Source organism: Littorina saxatilis, linkage group LG2, assembly GCF_037325665.1.
Source record: "Littorina saxatilis isolate snail1 linkage group LG2, US_GU_Lsax_2.0, whole genome shotgun sequence".
NCBI lineage: Eukaryota > Metazoa > Mollusca > Gastropoda > Littorinimorpha > Littorinidae > Littorina > Littorina saxatilis.
The window spans coordinates 30,555,940-30,568,338 of record NC_090246.1 but is presented as its reverse complement, the minus strand read 5'-3'; the positions used below and the strand labels follow the sequence as shown (position 1 = coordinate 30,568,338).

The window sequence follows — 12,399 nt, the reverse complement described above, 5'->3', positions numbered from 1 at the left end:
AGTGCTCGCTACTTCCGGCTCAGATATCCCGCGAAAGTTTGTGTGCAATATTGCAGTGTGTTATTGAACCGTGCTTGGCGTATTGTTGTGTCACCAACAGTGCTGTTTCATTCACGGATCATTTATAAGCCTCTTTTGATGCAGTAAGATACTTTTGTAATCATTTAACGGTTTTTTTCGCGAGACTTTTTACAGTAACTGAAGCGAAATATTAGGTCGAGAAGATGTCAATTTTCCTACCATGATACCAATCACCCAATGCAATGATTAAGGAAACCATCATTTGGTCGACAAATCGAGCTGCAATGTAATTTTTCTCACCCAAGCAAGTCTGTTTCAATGACCAAACAAATCTTCACATGTTTACTTACCTGTCTGTGTTTCATGTAGATCTTTCTACTTTAATTCCAGTATCTGGCCTTAAGTCTGAAATGGTGTCCACAGCTGAAATAGCTGTGCAACCTTGGCTCTAACCTGATTTGTACATCAAAGAAAAATAAAATCCTTGTAAAGATTAATGAGACTTGTAAAAAAAAGTATGAAGTACACACCTAGAGAAACATTGTGTGCTCAGTTGTTGTTTTTAATGAAAATGTCGCCATTATCTGAAGTCAGCAGCACTACATTTTGGCCATTTTTTGTGACATGACCTTACAGCATATTGAAACATGGTCTACTCTGTCATATTTATGGGACAGAATGTCATGAATGACTTTTCACTGAGCCAGTAAAACTCAAATGTACCTTTGACAAAGCAAAGTTTTTGAATTTTGTCAGTGAGCCTGCAGAAAATGGGGAGACAAAATTTCACAGAAAGTTCATAACTATTTCCGTAAGACTTCATTTTTGTTCACTGATCAGCTCTAAATAATAATTAAAGATTGAAACCTGATATATTTTTGAAAAAATGTATTTTACAGTATGTTTTGCAGAGGTATAAAACATAAAAAGGGTTGTTTGACTTGTTTTTGCATGTTCAAAAGTAGTTTGAAGTTTACGTGCAGATTTTCTTGTGAAGAAAGAGTTATGAACTTTCCAACCTTTTGCCTTATAAAAAGAGTAAATTGACTAGTTGGGGAACACCTAGCCTTGTAATGCATTTGGATCCACTAGCAGCAGTCACACTGAAAGTTTGCATCAAGTTCATTCATTGGTGTTTGAGTAATTGAGAAATAAAAAATTCTTGTGAGAAAGTTATGAACTTTCCTACTATCTCCACTGAGAGTGTTTTTTGTCCTTAAATGCTAGCCATGAAAGTTAAGGTTGTAGTGGAACAGCAATTTTGCATATAAAAGTACATTAGATTTAGATACTAAGCAATTTTTGTCACTAAAGTCAAGCAGTATGCTTTAGTTAGCCATTTTCTCTGTGTCTTGCGCACTATTTTTATGTGAGAGTTACTAACTCATGTCAAAACCCAAAATATATGTAAAATGACTATTTTCAGTTTACAAATTACACTGTACCATGATTTTCATCACAAAAAGAATCTACTGGCTGCTGACTGTTTCTTTCTGAAGTACTTAGCCGTTTTGTCATGAAGTTCATAACTTCACATAACTCAAGCTCATTTTTCAAGGGCGTGTTTAAAATAATGCCTTGTTAATAGCAAAAGAGTACATTTGACTTTATCTGGACATTTTGTAAGAAGTTTTCTGAATATCAACCCTCAAAATTACATTTTGATAATTCCAGCATGAATCTGGGTTGACTGCACGGTGTACATAACTTCACATCAACTGACCCTCAGCCCCACGTTGTGAAGTTATGAACACATGCCATGAGTATGATTTATACACAATAATTAATTTACTACACTAAATCACTACCTCAAATGATGTGCTGCTCTTCTCCAGAGTAGGCTGTTACAGTTTGATGTCATTTTTATTTTAATTTACCAGCAGATTTTAGTACGTAGCTTTTCAGTTAAATAAATGATGTGAAGTTATGAACACACAGTCAGCTGACATAAACACTAACTAAATAATGATTTCGGTAACAGTTTTCATGACTGAGTTTGGTTAAGTAAATCATTAAGTTGTTTAGAATTATTTGCAAGAGACTTTAGTTAGTTATTTTAGTATAAATGTGTGATTGATGTGAAGTTATGAACTTTCACAAGTTTCAAACAATTTGTTTTATTTTGGCAATTAAAATCTGATTTTGTAATATAAGTGCAGCTTTAGCCTATACTATAACTCTGTGTTCTCAGTTTGTCATTGTTTTGCAAATATATTATACAGTAACTGTACTAGAGACCAACATAACAAAAATTCTTCTGAAGTTATGCGCACGCTCACATTTTATGATTTTTGTTATCGTTTGTTTTCACAAATGTTTTACTTTTATTACTTAGTTGTATGTTGATTACAAAGAGTAGCTGGAGAGAAAATAAGATGACATATGCACTTTCTTACTTTGGTTTGAATTAGCCATAGTTTGTGATGTCACGGTGTGAAGTTATGAACTCCTAGGACATTCTAAAAAAACTTTCAGTTTCTGCCAACTCTTTGAGTCAGACAAACATTTTGGTGTATTGAAATCCTTTTGATGGTACTTTTCAAGCACATTTTGCACAAAAACAGCAACATTGTAGATTTAATGATAACTTATGCCAATATTTGCTATGAAAAAATTGTGACAATATTAATTTCTATAAATAATACAGATAACCAAAAAATCTTCTCAACACTTCATCTTCAAAAATTACCTTCATGTTCCAGCTCACCTTTTTCAGATTAAAAAACAAAACAAATTGTTTCCTGCCTGTATAAATTAAATTTATTATACCAATAAAAGTAAATTATGTGAAGTTATGAACTTCCCATTAATGGAGTTCACATCTGCATCATGCGTGGCCAAAACAAGTTTAACTTGCTTGAAATGCAAAGTAATTTGCTGTAGCAATTTGCTCAGATGTCTAAAACAGACCCAATACATGTAGCAACAATGATTTAACAAGTCTAAATTTTGTGACGGTGTGAAGTTATGAACTCCTGCAAACTTTTAAACCTGAATCTGTGAAATGATCAAACATGAGTTTTCTTAAATCATAGCTGTTCCTTGCGTATTTATGCTCTAAAATACATCTCTATTTTCAAAACAAAGAAAATGTTCATTTTTAAAATTGATTTTGTATGTCACAAAAATGGACACCTATTCTGACTTTGGGCCATCTAGTCTCAGTCTCTGTCTCAGTGTTGTTCCCAACCTCAGAGGACAATAGGTCAGTTGGACCTGGACTGAAAATAAGTATTCTTGTCGTCTTGGTTTTGTCTGTGTAGCAGGTTTGAAAACGCTGGAATTATTCGATGATATGAATATTGATGATTATAATGTGATGATTATGTAACCGAGTGTCGGAACACAACCATCATCTTTGGAGGCAAAGTCTAATCAAACAGGATTAAAAATGTTACTATTTTTAGAGCTAATTTCTTGGCCTTGCCCCCTATAAAAACTGTTATGGTTACAGTACACAAAGGGGGGGCCCGGGTAGCTCAGGTGGCAGAGCACTGGACTTGTGATCGAGAGGTCGCTGGTTCGAATCCGGGCCGGGACGGACACGGGTCAACTTTATGTGCAGACCCAGAGATGGTATCCATCTCCCACCCCCGTGTCACCACAATGGCACGTTAAAGATCTTGGTCATTCTACCATAAGTGCAGATGGCTGATACCACCTAAACACGCAAACATCAAAAAGCCGTGAGGGCGTAAAACTCGAATCGTATAAACCAATTCATGTCCAATATAGGCAATTAAGACCTGACGGACAATAAGCCCCTTAAAATTTACTTTTGTACACAAAGGCAACCAAGAACATACAAGAAGACTGCAGCAGCCAGACCCTATCTCAAACAAAACTACAATGCACAGGTGTGAGCAACGTTGAAGAAACAAGCTTTAAATAGCTCACTCTCTTCAAGGCCGACAACTGCAGAGCCTGATGTGAAGGTTGACGCAATAGTCTCCTTATATGTGTTTACGGACCATCCAGTCTACAAATATCACACAACAGCAGCAGCTACTGGCATGGCGATCTTTATTCCTGTCTTTATTTTACCTCCTCCACCTCGCCTACACAACCGAAGTCGGTTGGTCCTAGCCACAACAATACACAATGGAATACATCTTGTCAGTGGAGTTCACTACAAAAACATGTCCACTCTCTTCTGTATCTGGCTAAGTTCTCTTTCTCACATTCTAAGTGATGCAGTTGGCGCACTGTATTCATGCAATTGTACTAAAAGCGCTTGTAAATTGTAATACTTGTATCACTATCATTGGGGTAATACTTGTATCACTATCATTGGGGTGTGCACGTTAAAGATCCCACGATTGACAAAAGGGTCTTTCCTGGCAAAATTGTATAGGTATAGATAAAAATGTCCACCAAAATACCCATGTGACTTAAAATAATGGGCCGTGAAAAGTAGGATATGCGCCGAAATGGCTGCGATCTGCTGGTCGATGTGAATGCGTGATGTATTGTGTAAAAAAATTCCATCTCACACGGCATAAATAAATCCCTGCGCCTTGAATATGTGCGCGATATAAATTGCATAACAAAATATTAAAAAATAAATAAAAATAAATCCCTGCGCTTAGAACTGTACCCACGGAATACGCGCGATATAAGCCTCATATTGACTATCAAGTACCAATGTTTGCAGATTGAGTTATTAACCATTCAGTTTCAAATGTGTTTCAGGTTGTACAAGAGGTTCATGTGCCCTGTGGCTTCAAAATGACAAGGAAAGAGTACACTGGGAAGATCAAGTATTTGGGTAGTGGTTCTATCAGCCAGGACTTCAAGCTTGCCAATGTAGTTCTTGAAGAAGAAAACAACAGATTGTACTTGAGAACATACTTAAAATGCAACCCTCGTCAGGTCTTCAGGTCCAATGTTGTAAGCTATTTGTGTGTCTAAATTGAGTATGCGAATATGTAACATTGTAATTCATAATAGACAATTTTTGCAAATAACTCTGTTACTGCTACATGACTGTTCGGCAGAGTTATACCGCTTGAAGCTCGGACAAATATTTTGACTTCCACATCGGGCCAACACGTGGTCGAAGTAAAAACTTCGGGCCAACACGTGGTCGAAGTAAAAAAGCAAGGAGATAAATCGGTCCAAACATTGTGTGTTGCTCTTGTGAAAAGCTTGATTTTGATAGTAGATACCCTGCACGTGTACGTAACGTCCGTCGCGATATAACCTTGAATGGTTGAAAACGACGTTAAACACCAAAGAAAGAAAGAAAGTACGTAACGTCAGTTTCTTCCCATTTGTGAAACGTGACATTACACATCAGTCACTAGCAAGAGGGTGTGTCTCAAACACTTGTACAGGAACCATGTGTTGTTTGTCTGAGTAAAGCAATGGTACTCACTCTTCCACAACCCATACAAACCCAACAGAGTTATTTCCGGAATTCGTCTATAGGTTATAAAGGAAATTTGAACATTATTTCAGGCATGGGAATTGTCCGCCGAAAGGCAAATTTCCGCCGAATTGTTTTTTTTGTTCCGCCGAAAAAGCAGAAGTTTCCGCCGGAAAAAAAATGGGGGAAGGCAAAAATGGTTCTAAAAACTGAATTAAATGGCAAACTTGGAGCTAAGATGACACCAAATTGCACCATTTGGGTTCTTTGGAGAGAACAAAATTCCGGGGGGGCATGCCCCCGGACCCCCCTAGTAAGGCTAGGTGCTTCGCGCCGTCGACTTTGTTATTACTTACAAATTTTCAGCCTTTTTTCAATTTTTAATTCCCATGCCTGAAATTTATTTGCAAGCCTTGTCAAGTGTGAGAACCTGAGGAAGCAGTGATGTACATTTTTCTAGCAGCCTTTAGGACAATTGTCCTGAAGACTGAAAATCAATAGGACACAGTGTCCTGAGATTGCAATTTCAATAGGACAAAAACACGACTCATAAAACCGCATTTAAAAAGATTTTTCAGTTTAAATTCTCGGTTGACGTTGTTGTTGGTTCAGCTGAAGCCACAGTGGCTGGCGAACGCAGCATGGACATCAATGTCTGCTGATTTTTATCTGCTTTGAGCTTTTTTTTCGGACCCATGTCGTTTCTCTTTCGTTTTATTTTCGTTCGAACACACAACGGTTTTTCCGGATATTACGACGAAAAGTAATGCCTTGCGCATGTGCGAACATGCACGGGTGGTTCCCATTGGTTTAAACGATTTATTGCTGAGCCAATGAATGCACTCGAGGCACCATATGGGTTCGGTTTTCTTTTTTTCTTCTTGATCCAACTTGAGGATAAATTAATTCAAAGAATCAGATCCCATATGGTGCCTCGTTCACTCAACAAACTGGTCACACGCAGTGCATACTTTCGCTTGGCAAAACCGAAACCAGCTTTCCTCACGCAGTGTTTACTTTCGCTTGGCAAAACCGAAACAAGCTTTCCTCTTGAAAATTGAACAGTCCGCATGTCCGCTTCATTGTCAAAAACGATCGGACCCTTGACCACTTCTTCTGTAGGTTAATCGGACCTGTGTCCTGCTGGGGTTAAAGTTATAGGTCCTGGGGAAATTGGATCGGTCAGAGACCGGAGACTGACTAAAATGTACATCACTGAGGAAGTAATAGTAGCGATTGTCTCTCCACATCTAGTGGTTACGGTTATCTTTGTTAGCACATGCTCGGAATGCTATTCTTGTCAGAATTTGGTTTGTTGTGTGAATTGTTTATTCCAATTTGAATTGTTTATTCTGTCCTGTGTAAACCATCTTGGTAGTTGTAGATCACGACAGATCAAAGTATGCTTTTACATGGTATACCATAGCTGCCAACCCTTCCGGATTTTCCGGGAATCTCCTGAATTTTACAACTTCTCCCTGCTCTTATTCAAGACTAAACGGTCCCCCTGGATCCCCTGGCTCCTGGATTTTGACTTCAGAAGGTTGGCAGCTATGGTATACGAGCACCCTATCAAAAATCTACAGCCTAGCTACTTTCTTTGCAGAGCAGGAAGTTTTGCTGCATTAGTTTCAAAAACCGATACCTATGCAGATTTCTTGTTTTTGTGTGTGGGTGGGTTTGTATGCTAGAAACTGAAAGTATACTTTATCCCATGCTGGTTGTTGTTTTTTCGTGTCACTTCAACCTATTTGGCTATTCAAGATGTATCCCATGTGCAAGCCTTAACAGAACTGGTGGTTTACATGATTGTACACATACTGACATAAAAATTAAGGTAATATAGAGGTACATGCATTGGTGTGATTCTTCCGGTATATATGCCGGAAATCCGGATTCGATTATGGCCTTTTTTGTGTGGTTCGGTTGAAGTTCAGGATTCATGACTTTTTTCAGTCCCACCCATGTACATGTGTGTACATTGTATCACCCATTGATTTATAACATTGATGAACAATATATTCTAATTTATGCAGATTACCAGGTCATCGGTAAAACAGAAGGGAGCTCGGGTGGTAGTTAGCTGGTCTACATCTAAAAGCAACTTTTGGGAGCTGCATTTCATCGGAGTGCCTGAACGCTGTAGCAAGGATCTGTATGTGGACGTCGACACAGCCCTGAAAAAAAGTATGTTTATCATAGTTCTCACTGTTTGCTTCTATAGATTGTCATGCTAACATGCAGTTTAGCTTAAAAAGAACTTACTTTGGCTTTGTGTTATTATTAATATTACTTCCCAGTTGATTTGGAACGGTGGGTATTAGTTATGTTAGTCATAGATGTTTGTGTGTTTTTCGCACTATTTTACACTTTTCAACTTATCTGTGCCATTAACAGAATCTTGGGATTTAGCAGTATTACTGTAAGGCAGGACATTTTTAAAGATACTTTTGAAGCTAGAGCTTAAAAACTTAAACACTTCAAGGGTGCAATAACCTCCGGATATAAAGGAAACAGGTTGACCCTCCTCACATTTTAAGGTTACACTTAGTGACTTACAGTGGTGTCAAACTGTCATGTTGAACTTGAAGTCGAGTAACAGGCCATAAAAAGTCAAGAAAAGCAACTCTTGTCGCCTGTAAATTGTAATGAGTTCATGATTATCAATTACAGTTTCTGGAAAGACCTATATATCAGGTATTTCTCCTGATTGATAATGAAAGAGCCAAAAAAGCTCACAGTCACAGAGACAGGCTTGGCGCTTGCCCAGGTCATCAGAACAATTCCTATCAGAGTTGATGATGTTACACATCAGGCCATGCCATGCTCATTTATCATCATCCTTTGTTCTCAACAGCAGCAGTCAAAACTCCAACTGAAAACAAAGCAGCAGTAGGACTCAGCAGGAATTTGACCTCATTTTCATCAAATGCAAGCAATCAGAACGGCAAACACAGCAAAGAGAATCAGGAATTCCTGAAAACAGAGAACCGAAACAGCGTATTCCCCATGAGCATTGCCGTTTCACCAGCGCAATCTTCTAGTGGTGGTCTGTCACCTTCCCCTCTTTTTACAAGGTCAGTCTCCAGGTTTATTTTTGCGTGTTCTTTCACTCATGCCTTAGGGCCAGCATATGATTTATTGGACGATTTTGTGTGAATGTTGTGCAGGTTAATTTACTTTAAAGAGATGGTCTTTGTCTGTCTGAAGCGCATGACACAGAAAAGGGCAGTACCTATATTTTAGTTTTCACTCCACAGTGAGACTGTATGTAGAACCTGCCGACCTTGATTACAATCTGCAAAACAAAAGAGTAATTCTTGTGATTTCTTGTTTTTGTTTTGTTTCTTTGATGTGAATGTTTTTTCTTCTTCTGTGCAGTGTAAAGACGAACACACGTATTATACATATAGCTGGTGATGATGTACCTCTGGATGATGCACTTCTGGATGATGACGACGGAAAGGAGAATCAGCACAGGTTGGAGATGATTGCCCTATATAATTTGTTAACGGATATCAAGCAAAAGTAAAGAGGCTTACATCAAACTAAAGAGTGTCACGCAGTCACGGCAACCAGTAAAACTTACCTTCAACTAACATTTTGTTGCGGATGGGACATTTTTTTCAAGGTTGAAGCTGTTGATTTCAAGGTTTGAAAGTTATCAGTGAGACTTGTTTGAGGGAGGTGAAGGAAACGTCAAAAAGAATAAGCCAAAGCACATAACATCTTTTCTGGTTAAACTAAAGTCAAATATGTTTTAATTAGGTTGGTTTCATATTGTCACCTTTTTGTTGTGCATGGGCCGTCCATGGGTGGGATTCTTCCGGTATCTGCCGGAAATCCGGATTCGATTATGGCCTCTTTTTTTTCTTCTCTCTTTGGTGCACTCAAGTCGGAAAAAGCAGACTACACAACATTTGGTGCCTTCAGGATTCATGAAATTTTTCAGTCCCACCCATGGTTGTGCTCTCAGCGCCGAAATTGTGTCTGTAGGACAGAGTGCTATAATTACTTGAATGTTTATGCTGATTATTCACATTGTAGATTTTGGCAGATCAGAGTTGTGGAGAATTCTCAAACTGTTGAGGGATGTTTTATTACAGGGGTTTGTCAAGTCCTGAAGCAGAACAGAAGTACAAAAATGCTGAGCGCAAGCCAATGCAGCCTCAAGGAATTCGTTTCTACGGCAGCTCAACCTCCAACGGATATTGTTTTCCTGGACCCAGACCGAAAGCAATTGAGAGAATAAGGTCTGTTGCGTTTGCATTGCTTATACATTTATCCTTTTCAGGCTTGCTTGCTTACATTTCTTTGTTGAGGTATAGGTTAATTAGTTAACACTCCTGACTTACTCACTAAGACTAGGAGTGCTTACCCTACTTGGTTTACATAATAAAGAACTTATTGTGCAGTTGCAGTTCTGTACAAGATAGGTTATGTTTGTGGTTAGTGCACTTTTTAACCCTTATTTGAAATATATACATCAGCTGAATTTGTTTGCATCTTCGTTTTTTTAAGTTTTAAGTTATAAAATGAGTGTCTGTTTTGTGTGTTGACTATTTTGTTGCACTGATCCACGTGCAGGCAATCACACACGCACATGTGTGTGTCTATATTTGTGTCTGTGTGTACAGCTTAGACTGTCGATGCTACAGTGAATTTGCTAACCGACCTGCTTTTTACATTTAGTCAAGTTTTGACTAAATGTTTTAACATAGAGGGGAGAATCGAGACGAGGGTCGTGGTGTGTGTGTGTGTGTGTGTGTGTGTGTGTGTGTGTGTGTGTGTGTGTGTGTGTGTGTGTGTGTGTGTGTGTGTGTGTGTGTGTGTGTGTGTGTAGAGTGATTCAGAGTAAACTACTGGACCGATCTTTATGAAATTTTTCATGAGAGTTCCTGGGTATGATATCACCAGACGTTTTTTTCATTTTTTCGATAAATGTCTTTGATGACGTCATATCCGGCATTTTGTAAAAGTTGAGGCTGCACTGTCACACCCTCATTTTTCAATCAAATTGATTGAAATTTTGGCCAAGCAATCGTCGACGAAGGCCGGACTTTGGTATTGCATTTCAGCTTGGAGGCTTAAAAATTAATTCATGACTTTGGTCATTAAAATCTGAAAATTGTAATTAAAATTATTTTTTTATGAATCGATCCAAAATTATGTTTATTGTATTCTTCATCATTTTCTGATTCCAAAAACATATAAATATGTTATATTTGGATTAAAAACAAGCTCTGAAAATTAAAAATATAAAACTTATGATTAAAATAAAATTTCCGACATCGATTTAAAAACAATTTCATCTTATTCCTTGTCCGTTCCTGATCCCAAAAACATATAGATATGATATGTTTGGATTAAAAACACGTTCAGAGAGTTATAAAGAATAGAGGTATAGAAAAGCGTGCTATCCTCCTCAGCGCAACCGCTACCACGCTTTTCTGGATTGTTAATTTCACTGCCTTTGCCACGAGCGGTGGACAGACAATGCTACGAGTGTACGGTCTTGCGGAAAAAATGCAATGCGTTCAGTTTCATTCTGTGAGTTCGACTGAGCTTGACTAAATGTTGTATTTTTGCTTTACGCGACTTGTTTCACTTTCAGACAGGAAAAGAAATCAGGACAGTTCTCTGACATCATAAAAACCTACACATGGAATCATAGGCAGGATGTCTCTCCTGCTGTGGTGAAACAACAAACTCCACAACTTCTTGGGTAGGGAATCGTTTATAATTCCAGTTGTGTAATTCATTCTGTTTTTGCTCACTCACTCACTCCTCTCTTTGAGGTTTGGCAAATGAGATGAGGGCAAGAGACCTTGTTTTTTTTCCTTGCTGTTAGTTTTAGGGTTTTTCAGGGGTGGGACTTTTCCGCGGATTTCCACGGACACAACTTACGAATTCCGCTGGAGTAATCTATTTTTCCGCGTCCCATTTCGGCACAGTATCTATAACTTGTTGACTGAATGATATGGAGAAAAGTGAAGATGGAACAGAACACTGGAGACTTGAGAGTTAAATTGTGCTGACTAAAAACTCCTGATAACTAATAGTCATTTTGAGCTTCAATGCATTGGATCATACTATTGCCAGTATTGGAGTAAGTGTGCACCATTACAATGTTACCATTAATTGTTGTGTGAAAGTGGTTTTTTTGTTTGGTTGGGTGTGTGTTTTTTGGGGGGGGGGGGGGGGGGGGGGGAGTGAGGAGAATGTCTTTTTTTACCTGATCCAAACGAGTTGAATTTTAGTCTCAGAATGCACCAGATCGCACAGATTTTAATGTACCATTTAACCAAATTTTGGGGGAGCATGCCCCCGAACCCCCCAAGACAAAAGGGATTTCCTCTTTTTTCATCACAAGAGAGTCCCACCCTTGGTTTTTACAGTGTGGGGTTCCTAGCCACACTGTCAACCCTCCTCTTTTTTCATCCGGGCTTTGAACTGCTTCTTTTTCATTTGGTCTTGGGACCTGGTCATGGCAGAGTTTGTTCTTTTTTCATATTAAATCTATTCTTTGTTTGCTTAATGTTAATGATTTCCAATATCGCGTTCGTATTTTGAATTAAGTTCTGCAAAAAGGAGAGTGTGTGTGTTTGTGTGTGTTCAGTGCCTGTATCTGTGCATGCATACCTTTAGTGTATTTGATCAGCTGCTAATAACATTTTTTTCTGTTGGTTTCAAGGGTTTTTATCTCTACAAGGGAAAGTGTGTATTCAGTTGATATATATCTGGCAGCTATTCAATTTTCCTGATTCAAATCTGTTCACTGTACATTTTCAGATTTGCCAATATCGGGAACACATGTTTCATGAACGCCATTCTTCAGTCACTCTTCAGCCTTGACACCCTCCTTGTGGATCTTCAGTCCCTCTACAAGCAGCATGGCAAAACAATAGCAAGAAATTCTCTGGCCGGGTGAGTACTTGCATGTGTGTATTTTGGGGTTGCCAATTTGTGGGTTGCCAAGTTTGAGAAGTGTGAATGGCTATACAGTGGGG

The 12,399-nt window shown here is 38.5% G+C and overlaps 1 protein-coding gene across 1 annotated transcript in view; it reads left to right on the top strand.

Annotated features, from left to right (window-relative positions):
* The first annotated feature begins 24 nt into the window (after positions 1 to 24).
* LOC138958745 (ubiquitin carboxyl-terminal hydrolase 37-like) overlaps positions 25 to 12,399 on the top strand; it is a 37,944-nt gene continuing 25,569 nt past the window's right edge. Inside the window, exons 1-8 of the mRNA XM_070330022.1 lie at positions 25 to 143; positions 4,714 to 4,911; positions 7,426 to 7,576; positions 8,247 to 8,466; positions 8,771 to 8,869; positions 9,496 to 9,642; positions 11,004 to 11,114; positions 12,182 to 12,316. Coding sequence (XP_070186123.1) covers positions 4,750 to 4,911; positions 7,426 to 7,576; positions 8,247 to 8,466; positions 8,771 to 8,869; positions 9,496 to 9,642; positions 11,004 to 11,114; positions 12,182 to 12,316 — 1,025 coding nt within the window. The 5' untranslated portion in view covers positions 25 to 143; positions 4,714 to 4,749. The remainder of the gene's footprint in view (positions 144 to 4,713; positions 4,912 to 7,425; positions 7,577 to 8,246; positions 8,467 to 8,770; positions 8,870 to 9,495; positions 9,643 to 11,003; positions 11,115 to 12,181; positions 12,317 to 12,399) is intronic.